The sequence below is a fragment of the Phocoena phocoena genome, chromosome 9, assembly GCF_963924675.1.
Source record: "Phocoena phocoena chromosome 9, mPhoPho1.1, whole genome shotgun sequence".
NCBI classification, from domain to species: Eukaryota; Metazoa; Chordata; class Mammalia; order Artiodactyla; family Phocoenidae; genus Phocoena; species Phocoena phocoena.
Window position 1 is genome coordinate 50,194,409 of NC_089227.1, and position 15,532 is coordinate 50,209,940.

Genomic DNA, 15,532 nt, shown 5'->3' on the forward strand with positions numbered 1-15,532 from the left:
TCATACGGCCAAGGCTGGCTCGTGCTGAAAAGAGGGAAGGAGGGATGTCTGTGAAGACATACAGAGGTTACCACACCATAAGCCCTTCTATTTTAAAATACTTACTTAATTTTTTTGTCAAATGACAGTGAGCATTCAGTAAATGTTAGCTGTAGCTGTTATATATTTTTAGTTCCACTGTCACATTGCAAAACTTTCTGGCGGACGTTTCTGATTTTTATAAATTCAAAAGGTGAGCTACATAACTACATACTTACAAACATTTGTAAGATGCTCATTAGTTTGTGGAAGTTTTCCAGGCACTATTTAAAGCTGTAAGCAACATCCCTCTACATGAATAAAATTGATTACCGAAACCCATATTTACTCCATCCTCTTCTCTTGGTTTGGACATTTGGTGGGAATATTTTGGCATCTGACTTTTTTTAAGAGTAAGAGAAACTATAAAGAATTCTGCCTTTCTCTTGGATTCCAGAGTCAGACTGGAGAAGTAAATTCTATCTTGAGAGATCTCTGTTTCTATCTCAAACTATCTGTGTGCTCCAAGGGGAGCCTTTTGGGTCTGAACCACTTCAGTGTCTGGCAGGAATATAAGAAGGGGCCATTTCCAGCATGGATGAATTGTGCAGGGGGGAGGATGGGGAAATTAGATGAACTCTTCTGGTCTCTCTAGTATTTATCATAGAGCTTTATTTCAAAATTTAACTGAACATACAGCTCTCAAGTAAGACATATGGACTTAAGTACAAACAATATAGTCACATACATCTACCTGACTTTTTGATTACATATTTCAGATTAGCCATATCTCCACTATTTTAGTGGAGTTTCTTTATTGTGTTTATGATCTCTTATTACTACCAGTAAAATCTTGAAGATGGGCATAACCTCTGAAATGTGAGCAAGTGGAAGAGAAAGGGACTTTTCAGCCACCCAGCAAAAAATCTAGGAGGACCCTCTAAAGCTCCTGGGTCAGGGTATCTTAAAAAACATCACCATCTGTACATACACCTGCCAAAGTCATGGTGAATTAATTCCATACAAGAAAGCAAATTCAGCTGGGAAGCTTGAGATTTTGCATATTCTTTTGGCATCAAGACAACCTTCCTGCATATAATAGGGACACACTGGCCAATTTGTTTCTCCATTGAAGTTTCTGCCATCCCCACACCACATTAGGCATTTCTCTTGTCTCAGCCATGCTCCCAACCACACACAGCCCACTGTGAGTCTATTGTATGTGCCATCATATAGCAGTGCTGACTTGATTAAAAGAAATTCTACTGCTTCTATGACAACCTTTTGATTTCTGCATTTAGTAAGGACTCTGAGAAAGACATACCTTTTACGGTCAGTCTATCAAATGAGTAGATTACTTTGTTCTCAGTGACAGAAATTCACCTTTTGAGAAGAGAGTCCACGATTTGAAAATCTGTCAGGAGTGGTCCCAAATCCAGTGATTGGTAGCACATCTGTAAATCAATCCAAGATGTCCATAATGGGGCAATCGAAACTTAAAGAAAAAGAATCCATAGAAAAATTTAGGTTATACTTTCTATAATGCTCACAAATCCTGGGCCTATAAGTTACATTTTTCTTATCCCAAATGGGTATTCCCTCATCCAGCTTTAGGCATGGTTTGCTGAGCAAATCTATCTATACACAAGTGGACCCTAGTGAAACTACTCATGTTAAAGGCTAGTAAGCAGTTAGCCATGGCCTTTTAAAAATCAGTATGCCACTTTGCACTCATAGGTTCAAAGAATATCAATGGCCAGAATGCTGTGGCATATGTTTGACATTACTATCAAGACGAATGTTGGCAGTTTCAGTATCTTTTGCTTAATCAAATTCCTTGAAACAGATCAATCAACTGCTGAAGATGTCATCAATGGTTTCCAAGTCGTAGCACTATTGATAGCTTGTAATGCACTAAGATAACATTTATCTGATTGTTGCTGTAAAGCAAGGGTCAGCAAACATACGACACACACCAAATTTAGCCTCCTATCATTTCATTTTTTAAAATTTTGTTTTGAATTATAGATTCACAGGACGTTGCAAAGATAATTCAGAGAGGCCATGTGTACTCTTTACCCAGTTCCCCCCAATGGTTATCTCTTACATAATGTACAATATCAAAACCAGGATACTGACATTGGGTACAATATGTATGTATATTTCTGTCATTTTATCACATGTAAATTCATGTAACCCCCATTGTAACCAAGATACAGACAGTTGCATCACCACAAAAATGTCCCTTTTTCTACCCCTTTATAGCCACACACATACACCTCTCTTCCCCCCAACATCCCTAACACCTGATAACCACCAATTTGTTTCCATCACTATTATTGTCATTTAAAAAATGTTAAATGGATGAAATCATACAGTACGTGACATTTTGAGATTGGATTTTTTTCACTCGGCATAATGCCCTTGAGATCCATCCAAGTTGTTGGAATTTGTGTCACTAGTTCACTCCCTTTTATTGCTGAGTAGTATTCCATTGCATGGATATATCACAGTTAATCATTCCCTTACTACAGGACATTTTGGTAGATTCCAGTTTTTGGCATAAAGCTGCTATGAACAATTGTGTGCAGGTTTTTGTGGACCTAAATTTTCACTTCTCTGTGATAAATGTCTAGGAGTGCAAATGCTCGGTCATATGGTTAGTATATGCTTAGTTTTTAAAGAAACTACTCAACTATCTTCCAGGGTGGCTGTATCACTTTACATTCCCACAGGCAGTGTATGAATGACCCAGCTTCTCTGCAACTTCGGCAGCATTTGGTGTTGATGCTACTAATCATTTTAGCCATCCCGATAGGCGTGTAGTGTCTTGCTGTGATTTAAATTTGTATTTCCTAATGGATAGTGATGTTAAACAACTTTTCATGTGCTTATTTGTTTGCCATACATCCTCTTTGGTGAAATGTTTCTTCATGTCTTTTGTCCATTTTATATTGGATTGTCTGTCTTTTGTTTAGTTTTGAGAGTTCTTTATATATTCTAGATATGTGGTTTGCAAATATTTCCTCCCAGTCTGTAGCTTGTCTTTTCACCTTCTTCATTAGGTCTTCTGCAGAACAAAGCTTTAAATTTTGATGACGTCCAATTTATCAATTTTTTCTTTTATGGATCATGCTTTTGGTATCAAGTGTACTTTTTCTTTTACAAAATAGTTTTAGCTCCTTTGCCTTTCCATATTTTTAGAATATTTCTACATTTTAGAATTATCTATAAGAAAATGTTGCTGGGATTTGGTAAAGTTGCTGCCAAGCAATTGAACCAAACCCGGGCATTCTGTGAACTGAGACACCCCCCCCACCTCCCACTAAGCCAGTGGCTTTGCTTTAGGCAGTGAAGATATACACAAAATCTCCCCCAAAGGTAGCTACTAATTTTTCATGTAGAATTAAGATACTTGCTGCTACAGTCAGGCTAGCTGTGATCTCTAATATACCATTTGTTTGACTTGCAAGGCCTGTTGGGCCCATGTTAATTCTCCAGTGCCAGGTGACCTACCCTGAAGTGGAGATGTCACATCAGTGAGTCCCAAGGCTTCCATGGGTCAGGCATTCAGTTTCAAGAAGAGCCTAGGAGCCAGTTAATAGCTGCCTTTCTCCAAAATGGTGTACTAGGTGGCTGCGTCAGGCAGGTGGCAATGTTGTGCTGGGAAATGGCTTGAGCACTTGGGCTGCCACCAAGTCTTTAACACATGGAATGATTTTACTTTCTCCTCTTGGAATTCTACATTGTTTCTGTTGGACCACCAGAGAGGGGACAAAGAGGCAGAATGGCGAGTGATTTATGCTCCACTTCTAACCTCTCTACGTGTAGCAGTCCCTACTGGGAGATGCCCCACGGATAATTATGAGACAGGTAACTGTGGGCACATAATCGTCAATTCCATTAAACATTCAGATTTGGGAGCTGCATTATATTCAATCAGCCAAAGGGCCCCACCCACAAGGGAAGCCTCCCTTCCCCTCTATGGAGTGTGTCCAAATTCCTTTCTCCCGGCTGAATAGTCTAAAGTGCGTGAGTCACAAGCTACATACATCAGGTGGCAAAAGGATGCCGGATCACCTTGTCCCTCAGCTGAGAGGGTAAGGAGCCCAAGAGATGGGGGAGGCAGGTCTGTGGGGAGTACACTTGTTGGCCTGTTCTCCCCCCTTAGCCCCTCGCTCCAGGGCCAGTGCCTGAACACTGGCGCAAACACTTCTCCTACAACAGTGGTGACGCATGTCAACATGCAGAGAGAACAGGGCCCACGGGCTTCTTTCTTCCCCACATACACCTCCGCAATTACCTGGAGTCCTTGGCACCTTCTGTCCCTCCTGCACCCAGCGCTTCATCCTCACATCCTCACTGCCGTCAGGGGTCAGGGGTCATGGGCCAGGGCATAAGGGTAGCCTGATCTGCACTTGTGGGCAAGGCTTTGCAGTCACTTTTGCATCTGAACAGTGCTGGACTGCTTGTAGCCCAACCACATGAACTTCTCATGTTTTTGGTCCACTCAAAGCTCTCAATCAAAGAGCACGGTTCTTACTGCTGATGCCGTTTAGTTCACATCTGGGGGCTCCCTGATTCAGCAGCCACAGCCATACTGCCTTTCAGGTAGGGCCACAAGAATTGCTGTTTTGTCATGAAAACTTTCCTTCCTGTCTGCCTGCAGGAATTAGCAACAATCAAGGCACCATTCCCACAGGACAGCTTGTTTCAACCCTACTTCTTTTCGTTAAGCCTGTAAACATTAGCTCAACTCCTGTTCAGTAAAAGGTAGGACAGCGGGAGCCCTTATCCTTCCCCCACCTCTTAGCTATCTCTTGAGTGAGAGCATTCACTACCAGACAGATTCCAGGGAGTCTTATATTCTCAAACCTGGCCCAACGGTTCCTCTTCTACAAAATCATGTCTCTTTCAGCATTCCATTCCTCGCTGCCAAAATTGTCAGGTCTGGGATTTGATTTTATCCAGTAAGTTAGCCTGTCAGAGTTTCGTGGATGCTGACAGAAGACACAAGACCCTGGGTCAGAGGCAAAGACCTTTATCACTCAGGGCACAGCATGCAGAATGCATGTCAGCATACTTGTGCCAGTTCCTCAAGTCCCCAGTTCCACATGGGCAACACAATGGGTCTAGATGAATGCCAAGTGTGCAGGGGGTTTGTGTCGCAGCCGTGGAACAGTGTGAGGAATCCAACGCGTCGACAGCAAGCCTGCTCCTTGTCCTCAAGCTTACTACATAAATCCTGAGGAGTGGTCCAGGCAAAACTCTTGTCAGGGCTTGTAGTCTTAGCACCCTGAGCAAGCACATAAGAAGCCCAGGAGAACTGGACTGTCTCATCTAATAACTATCCTTCTCTATATTGTATTTTCTTCACTCCTTCATGAAGATCTCTCTCAGCCTGTCTGTAAACTGATGCCTCGTGCAGGCTAGGCCATTATGCAACGGCTGGCTAAGAGATGATATATAGTCTGATCAGGAATATTTTCAAATTACAGTTTTAAAGACAAAAGAAGAAGAATTTCTTCAAAAGTTTCGCCATCACTTAGTTTGTCAGCCACCTGTCAGTCCTAAGTGCAACAGAGAGCTAAATTTGGGAAACTTTTCTGGTCCATCTTTCTTTAAGAAGTATGACTACTCCCAGTTCCTAAAATAATGACAGTCATGTAATAATGTAGAAAGAGCCACTTACATCTTTCTCTACAGAAATCTATTCTAGAGAGAAGGGGATAATGATTGACAAGGCAGTAACATACTGTTGCTGAGGTGATGACCTAGGAACTACGCCCATAGTCCAGGGCTGAGATACTACTACTCAGCCCAAGAGCCAAGCACATGAACACTCTTCTCCTATGGAGTTTTTGTTTCAGCCTTAAAAAAAAGAAAAAAAACCCCAAATTTGTATTATCATGTAATATTTAGATTCCAAGATTTTACTCTTTAGTGATTTACTAACTATAACTTTTAAAATTATGACCAAACTTCAGTAAGTCTCAGATTTTAATTCATAATAGGTAAGCAACAATATTTGAGGACTAAAAAGGGAAGAAAAATGAGATCAGTGGCTGCAATAAACATGCATACGGACATTGGAGCTAAGCTTGAGATCCACACAATGAAAGGCACAAATAAGACTACAACTCTTGGTGGTTATCACGGGCACATCCTGTGAAGCACCAGCTAGTGGCCTGGAACTTGTGCCTGTGCACATTGAAGTACAGATGCCGAGGGCTGTTGTAATAACTCAGATGGGAACAAATAACAAAATAATTAAGAAGTAGGCATTTCTATTCATATGGCATAAGAAATTTTCCTATCCTAAGCAATTTCACAAAATATCTTACAATTCTGTTTTTCTGTATGTTTCTATTAGAGATTTCAAGGAAAAATCACAACACTTTTCTTCTGAAATCTACAGTGATAAAAAATAATGATCGTTGAAGTCACAGTGCTTTAATGCATTGTCATGCAATGTTTTGGACTTATCTCTGGGGTATAAAATGCTCAGTAAGTAGGCTAGTGTAAAAAATATTAGGAATTGATCTATTACATGTAAGAATCAAATCAATCCCATCATACTGGAGGAAATTTATCTTGAAAAAGATCAGCTTCCTGACTTGGTTAAACAAAGTCTATAATGTAATGAGACAAAAGTGAAGTAGTTTAAGTAATAAATGTTTAATCAAAGAATTTTACATATTATTAACAGCATTCATTTGGCTAAACATCTACACGTTTGTAGAATCCTACTGTATATAAAGTGGGAATGTATCAAGTATAGACTATGAAAGTGCAAATAACAAGTCAAGGTTAGAGTAATTTTTTTTTACATTATAAAATTAACTTGTTTACAAAATAGGCTTTGCCAAACTTTATTTGCGAATTGTAAAGTCAATGACTATGTTTTTAAAATATGTACCAAGGAAATACAAATTGGATAATGATCGTTTTCATGCTCAGGAGAGAACACCACAGAAACACAGGATACTGCACAAGTGAGAGGAACCAGAACCCACGGCTATACTGTCTGCACACAGGGCACTCCTTCTCACCTTACTGCAGCTTTGCAAGGCGCCTCAATGTGATACAAAGACTCTTTCTATTGAAAAATTAAAACTTGATCTAAAAACTGATTGGTGTTGATATTTTCAATCCAAAATAAATTTGTAAAAAAATCCTTTAATGGACTATTTCAGTTTAATATACAGTAATACACTGCAGATAAACCTAATATTTTCCCCAACTAATTTTAAAAGGGATTGATATCAGTGTTTCTGATAATTGGGGATATAAAAACTAATGTGGACTTCTGATATCCATGGCATAGGAGCAATTCCCACACAGTTTATCCTAAGGGAACAGGGGAATATTAAATACTCTAATATAATGTCTGAACCATATGGTTTAAAGTACAAGAAAATTTCAAAAGCGGGGTTTGGGAAAAAAAGTAATCGAAAACCACAATTACAACTCATGTGGATATCAATACTAATATAACCTTTTACCCAGCCCAGGACTTGCCTGTACAAACTTGGTACTGAAATTTTGGTATCTGTAGATTTCTGATAAGAATCTGGCAAAACATTAAATGGAGTATTACGTATCTATTTTGCTTATGTTACGCTAGTTTTGATAATATGTAAGTAAAACAGCCATTCCAACAGTTTATTCTAGTTTTAATTACGCACTGTACCATTGTATCTTCATTACAACTAGGACCAGTATTTTCTTCACAGTAAGACACTGATAACTAGGAAGTTGATTTTTTTCAACACTAAACAGTAATCACACAGCAAATGAGTATTGTGCAGTACAACAAACACGTCAGCATTTGCGATTTAGGCAAACAAACTGATTGAACATTTAGTTGTTATATTTACTGTAAAGGCAAGGCCATGGGTGGTTTTATGGAGGTCTTTGCAATTCACACAGCATAGTTACTTCGGAAGAGACACTGAAATCTGAATTACTTACTTAACTGGCAACTATCCATTTAGGTTAGGCAAAGGCACGGTAACATGTTGCGCAGGATGTTTTATTGAGTTTTTTAATAATTGTGGGATTTACTATAACTCATGAAAACTCCACTTTTTTTCTATTTTATAAAACACTTACCATTAAAAGTAATTGCACCCATTAGTAATTAGAATGCACTGTAAAATTGTGAAAACAAAGAACTATGATTGCACTTCCAATAAAGTGTCTCTTAAAATACAGCACCGCTGTTGCTAATCAACTGTACTTTAATATTAAAATAAACTGTATTTAACAGCAGCATTAGATTTTGTTAACTTAAGCTACAGGCTACATTTATTTAAATGCAGTCTCCATGGCAACAAAAGCCCGTTAAATTCTGGAATATCATTGCTACCAAGTGGCACCTTTTACTTCTGAGAAGGCTGAGACTGCTCTGGAGCCCTCCAGGACACCGCACACCTGAACGCCTTGTTAGCGCACGAGTCAGAGTTTGGCACAAGTGGACTATAAATAGACATGAAAAGAGATCTTTGATTCATGTGAAAATTAAAATGAATTACACTGTGGTAGATGCTGCACTAAAGAGAAGCCTTGGATACCTCAATTCACACTGCTCAGACAAAAAGGAAGAAAGAAAATTACGGAAGAGCACAAAGAAATTGAGGAATGAAATGTTATTAGATCTGTCCAAAATAACTTCTAAAATGAAGAAAACTTTTATTCTTTTAAAAAGGAAAAACCACCCAAGGATTGGAGAGTAAGCCTTTCATTTAAATGTTCAATTTAAGTATTGCTGACCTTAGGCTAAACAGAGGACTGCATTTTCTTAAAATGTGGAATCTAACCTATTTATTTCATTTGTGTTTCTCTCTCCCACTCTTCTGTTCGTCAGCAAAAAGGGGGAAAGCTATCCAATTAAATACAAAAGAAATTAATTCCCTGTAAGGTTAAAATCAGAAATGAAGCTACCATTCAAGGGAACTCCTTTGTATTTAATTCTAATGTCAGTGGTTTATAATTAGTTGGAATTAAGTAGATCAAATCTCTATAAAGCATATTCCACTAGCATACCATCTGTACCTGCAACTGATTTAGAGCCCCGAGGTATGCAGCTCACACTAAATGTACTTGTTCAGGCCAGTCATTTGAGGTTTGAGGTGTTTGACTTGAAACATCAGAACCATCCCCCTTGTTGGCTGCCTCATTACCACTGTCGCCAGCTTGAGATGCTGTTTCCCCAGCCAGAATGTTTCCTTCCAAAGGATTTTCTTCTTCTATTTGGGTTCCTCTACCTTCACTGACCACAGAATCTTCAAACACTGAATCTTCTGGCAGCATCAGTTCCACATCCCTCACACCTTCTGACTCATCTTTGACACAGGGGAGCTGGGAGTCTGCACTGATTTCTGTAGCTGCTGGAGGAATCAGGGCGATACTCTGAGGATTCATGTCATGAAACCAAGCCATAATATTGCCAAGAAGATTGTCATTGATGTTGGCGTCCTGGCCAGCTGAGTCAGGGTCACTGGATGAGGGATAGAATTCACTTCTCACCTCACTGAGAGGGTGTGAACTCAGGGTGTCAGTTGAAAATGGGTCACTTTCTGCTCCTAGTCTCATGAGGCTGTTACCAAGTTCCAACAGCTCAGAACTGCTCAACGCAGCCCGAGGGCTATCTGTGTTCCTGGGGACGGAGTCCAGCCTGGAAGGTAAAGAGGTGCCTATCGCTCCTAATGATGCTTCATTACTGAGAAAGTCTCTATTTTCTTCATTGATGGCTAGCCCAGATTCTTGCAGAGATAACTGTATTGCAAGAAGTATATTGGGATCGTCTTCATCCAAGGAACTCAGAGCCTGAGGCAACAGAAAGTAAAATTACTTTAAAATTTAAAAGGAAAAATGATTGAACCCAGTGAGGTCTACCACTGTTCTTTTACCAAACAGATAATTAATAGTACCTCTATTTATACAGAAGAATTATCTGACCTACTCAAATCTTATTTTAATTTTCTCCTTGTGGATGCTAAAGGGAAAAAAATTTACTTAAGGTAAATCTGAAACAGAAGAATCTTTCCCTATAGTACATCTCTGAAGCAAAGATTTTAGAATGGAAGGAAGGAAAAGGAAAGCAACAGAAGTAAAAATAGGAAGCCAGGCTAAACAGAGAAAGAGCAAAAGGAGGGGCAACGAGGCTGCCCAGAAAGGCTACCTGAAGAGAGTCCTGGTTCTCAGAGTGACTGGCGGGGGTGTAGTCGTGCAGAGAAGAGCTGTGCAGTGCGCTCATAGACGCAGAACTTACCACGGAGGTGCCAGGCCTGTGGCCACCGCCACCTTCCGGGATATCTGTTTCAAAGCAAGTGGTGCCAGAGATAATTTAGTCATACAAGATCTCATACATCTTTTTATTTAAATTGATGATTTCTCTTTGAGTGCTGGTGAAAACCTGTGTTCACAAGTTCACTTAATTTTTCAGAGATTTCTCATCCATATTTGTCTCATCATAAACAGCAATATATATCTAACACTATTACTTCAAATCCATGATCGTTCTTCATATTTTTGCTTGCATTATAAATGGTTCTATTCACAAATACAAGTGCTACCAAGTGCTTTTATTTTCCCCTTAAGCAATAAGATGTTTTAGTTTTCAGAGTTCTTAAAACTACAGAAGGACTTCCCTGGTGGCGCAGTGGTTATCCGCCTGCCAATGCAGGGGACACAGGTTCGATCCCTGGTCTGGGAAAATCCTACATGCCGCAGAGCAACTAAGCCCATGTGTCACAACTACTGAGCCTGTGAGCCACAACTACTGAGCCCGCGTGCCTCGAGCCCGTGCTCTGCAACAAGAGAAGCCACTGCAATGAGAAGCCCGTGCACTGCGAGAAGGAGTAGCCCCATCTTGAGGCCTGTCGATCCTGATTTATTAAAGATGATCTGCTGACACCATAGTTTGAAGATTTTCAATTAATAATTTAATATTTAAAGCTGATAATTAATATAATTTATCTTTAACACCAGAAATTAAAAAAAATGTTGCTAGGAGAACTGAGACTAGGAGAAAAATATTTCATGAACACAATAACAGTAATCAACAGCTACAATTTATTGAGTGCTCACTAGGTGCTATTAGTACTTGAGGGTTTTACACTTATTACCTCATTTAATGCTCACAATAAGCCCACAAAGTGATACTATTATTGTTTTTTTTTAAAAAAAATATTTTATTTATTTATTTATTTGGCTGCCTCAGGTCTTAGTTGCGGCACCCAGGCTCTCTAGTTGTGGCACGCCGGCTCTAGAGTGCACAGGCTTAGTTGCCCCGAGGCATGTGGGATCTTAGCTCCCCGACTAGGGATCAAACCTACGTCCCCTGCATTGGAAGGTGGATTCTTAAGCACTGGACCACCAGGGAGGTCCCTAGTATTGCTTCTTTAGAATGAGGAGACCAAAGCTTGGAGAGGGTAAGTGACTTGACTAAAGTTTCACACCGATATGCAGCAGAGCTGAGGTCATGAACTCAGGTCTGTCTGACTCCACAGCCCATGTACTTTTTTTCCCTCCCCCTCCAGTCAAGGCTTTATTGGGGCCCCTGTTGCAGCAGCGGGGAGTGAGAACAAACAACAGGTTCCCTTGCTTGCTCGCTCCCCAAGGGGAGGCGAGCTTGTTCCTTATATGGGGGGAGAGTAGGGGTGTGTCCAGTGGTGTGTGTGTGGGGGTGGCTTAGGTGTTTTGCCCACCCCTCTGGGGGTGTTGAGTGCAGGTGGCATGTGCAGTACCCTGCCTTTGCTCCCAACACCCTGTTTTTGCTCCCCGCTATTCAGAAGTGACAGCTGAGTTTTTGGGTCTTTTGTTTCTTTTCGTCCATAATTTGTCCCAACTGTACATGCACACAGTTATTTTTAGTCCCATATAGTTTCTTTGTATTTTGTTGCTCAGAGAGAGGTGTGTCCAGGTTCAAGCATTGCAGCACTTCAGCAAAGGGACCTAGGTCCCAGCTTGTCTCTCTTTTTTTTTTTTTTGCAGTACGCAGGCCTTTCACTACAGCGGCCTCTCCCGTTGCAGAGCACAGGCTCTGGACGTGCAGGCTCAGCGGCCATGGCTCACGGGCCCAGCCGCTCTGCGGCATGTGGGATCTTCCCAGACCGGGGCACGAACCCATGTCCCCTGCAACGGCAGGCGGACTCTCAACCACTGCGCCACCAGGGAAACCCCTGTCTCATTTTTAGTGCTTTTTTTTTTTTTGCCACCCATGTATCTTTCTGGTGAAATTGATGCTGGCTAAGGGGCCAGCTAGGGGATCTCAGTTCTCTCCACATGATCTCTCCATACTATCTCTTCACATTGGCTACTTTGGGCTTCCTCATAGCATTCTGGCTTGGTCCCAAATGTAAGTGTCCCAGATGAAGAAAGAAAGAAAGGCAGAAACTATATCCTTTTTGTGACCTAGCCTCAGAAGTCACATAGCATCTTTTTTTGACTGTACTTGATGTACAAAGGCCAGAGTCCATGTGAGAAGTTATGGGATAAAGGGAAGCCATTAACTGCACAGCGCATGTTCTTAATCGCCCTGGTTTTCTGTATCCTGTGACATTAGAAGCATCTGCATGTTGACTGTATATCTAAATTACAAACTTTCACAAATATTTAGATTAGCCACTTTTAACAATAAATGCAAGAGAACTAAGATTAAAACAAACCCAACTCAAGAACTCACCTAAAGTGCTTTCACTTGGCTCATCAGGGTCTGGAGGATTACTAAGCATACTGTGCACATCTCCTCGACGGCGCTGTTGTCTGTGCCTCCTCCGATACTGAAATTCAGCATATTCCTGCATAAACCAAAGGTTATAAAATACAGGAGAGCATGCAAATTTTTAAATGCAAATAAAACAAACAATACACTTTTTTTCTAGGAAAAAAAATGTGTGATTTTATATACATATTATAAAATCACTTGGCTTTAGAAAAAGAAACTGCAGGTATTGCCATGCCAAGGAAACAGAAATGGTAAAATGGAAAAAGAAAAAATTTTAAATAGCCATTATAATTGTCTGGATAAATTGGGAATACTTGCAAGCTCCAATGCTAGATCATAACTGAGCCTTATTTCATATGCCTGGGTCTTGTTATCTAATATTATAACTAATACCAGAATGATTTTACCAATAAAAGTTAGGCCCTCTCTGGAGGTCTGGTTTTAAAAAAAATGACTGTGATATATGCAACAGAAAATAAAAGAAAAAGATAAAATAAAGAAAAGCACTAACAGTTAAGTGCTTGTTAGACTGCTGGATTCTGTATTCTTTGGGACTACTACATACCATACTGACATCAAAGAAGAATATGAGGTTACCTTTAAAATAAGATGTTACTTGGCTTCCTTCCTATATTAGTTAATACGTGGGGTTATCTACAACCCAGGCAGGGGGAAGTGTTTTCTATTTAGCATACGGGAAGAACACAGATTTGGGCAGATGTCCCTGAGTTTATTTTATATTTGTGATAATAGTTTAAAGTGGGTTTGCTATCACCAGAGGCAGAACCTGGGCCTACCTGCTATTATCTGTATACAAATGCACTTTTCCAGATTTTAGAGACAGAAGAGACTAGAAGACAGTCCAGTGTGCATGACACCAGCATAAAAAGGCTAATTTTGAGAATCGTTATAGATTCTTTCAGTGATAAACACTAAAATATTCAGGTTTATGATTATCTGGTTACTCTAGAATATTCAATATGCTTATGTTGTGAAAGTAACTGGAATAAATGAAAATAAGTTTTAAAACCCCAGTAAAACTTTTACATCATACAACTCTGGTTAAATTTATTCAAACTCCCTCATCTATGTAAGCAATTGGACCCTAATTAAAGAATGGAAGGCATTCTACCAGGTTAGAAACAAATGAACGTAAGATACTACAAGTGCCCAGAGAGATTATTCAGGTTCTTTAAATTTACTGCTGAGCTGGGGTATCATTTCCTCTTTTCCTGGAGGCCCATGATCCCAAACTGGATGACTGTTAATGTGTCATCATGGTTCACTGGACCACTGAGGACTACCACGTTTCTCAGACAAAGATGGCAAGAAAACGTTATTTCAGTTAAGATTTATCTTGAGGGAGAATTTGTTTACTTTGTACACTTGGTGATGGTACAAAGTTACTCTGAATTAAATAAACTATTTCTGACCATAGAATATACATATTTCCAACTGAAGAAAACTAAGTGGTTAAAAAAACCTGTAAAAGAAACGTTATATTTACAATTATTCTGATAAAAAACTCAAATGGCATTCTCTCACCATGCAACAGGCTTTAAAATATTGTTTTCATAAAATTAAACTTATCTGAAAATTTCCATGGATTCCTAAGATCTTCAAGTAAGCATATGAAAAGGCTTTAGTCGGGATACTCCAAAAGGTTTGAGAGTGTTAAGGCTATAGAGAAGAGTGAGAAGTTCTAGGATTTATAGGGAAAAAAGCTTCCAGGAGTTTTTTTTTTTTTTTATAAATAATAATAGCCACCATTTATTGAGCATCAATTTTGTTAGTGACTTAAACAGATGCTTTAATCCTTCCAGAATTTCCATGGGGTAGATATCACCATCCACATTTTAAAGATGAGAAATTAAGGAAGACACAGCCAAGTAGACCTTAAGTTATAGGGCTAGACCTCAAGTTCTGGTGTCCCTTAGACTTTTCGATCATGCTGTTTCCTCTGGGCTCCACTGCCTTTAAAGTGGCACAAAACAAATACTGATGCTTGTCAATGACTCACTCAATTTAGTTTAAAAGAATAAGATGTAATTAACTTTAATGAAAAATATAAATTCAACCTAAAAGTCTACTGAAGTTGGGCAACATTATTTTTTTCAGAATCCATATGAAGGCAAAGAGCTAATTTTTATAGATATAATTTTGGCAGATACTTGATAGTCACACACATGCAGAATTTTAAAGGTTCATACTGTGTGGTAATTCTTTACATCTGCAATAAGGTTTACATAAAAGCTTGGTGTTCAATGTACCAAAGACTTTAAAGAATAGAAAACTGAAAGTGAATTAAATTATCCTTATAAAATTTATTAACCCATAAAAAATAAATTTAAGAAAAATGTTATTTATAATTTCACAGTTTTCAATCCCAAGAGGACAAGAGCTCAATAATTTGATTTATAAGTATTCACATGTGAGGTAAAAAGCCTGCCTATATTTTTACAAAATGAAATGGTGTTAGTCATATTAGCAGACCCTCAATATTCAAGAGAAATATTTTGAAATTACTAAAGTTATTTTCAGAGCCAGAAGCCACAAGATGATGTATACATGTCTGTGAATATACTGGTAAAGGTTTTATTTTTGCTAAATTGTGTTTCTACCTTGAAATACTGAAATCTTTGTATTCTTTTTTTGATAACTGAAGCTTGTTTATTCCTCCTTTTAGGTGGAAGTTTTCCATACTATTCCCCAAAGCTGAAATTATACGATTACATAGAAATATTCAAGCATAGGGTCAGGTAAAGAAAAGGTTCATAATTT

The 15,532-nt window shown here is 39.2% G+C and overlaps 1 protein-coding gene across 2 annotated transcripts in view; it reads right to left on the reverse strand.

Annotated features, from left to right (window-relative positions):
• Positions 1-6,673: 6,673 nt before the first annotated feature.
• Positions 6,674-15,532, reverse strand: part of ANKIB1 (ankyrin repeat and IBR domain containing 1) — a 106,364-nt gene continuing 97,505 nt past the window's right edge. For both annotated transcript variants that reach the window (XM_065883766.1, XM_065883765.1), the window contains 3 exons: positions 12,710-12,824; positions 10,205-10,338; positions 6,674-9,849 (listed from right to left, as the gene is read on the reverse strand). In XM_065883766.1, the coding sequence (XP_065739838.1) occupies positions 9,109-9,849; positions 10,205-10,338; positions 12,710-12,824 (990 nt within the window). In that variant the 3' untranslated portion in view covers positions 6,674-9,108. The remainder of the gene's footprint in view (positions 9,850-10,204; positions 10,339-12,709; positions 12,825-15,532) is intronic.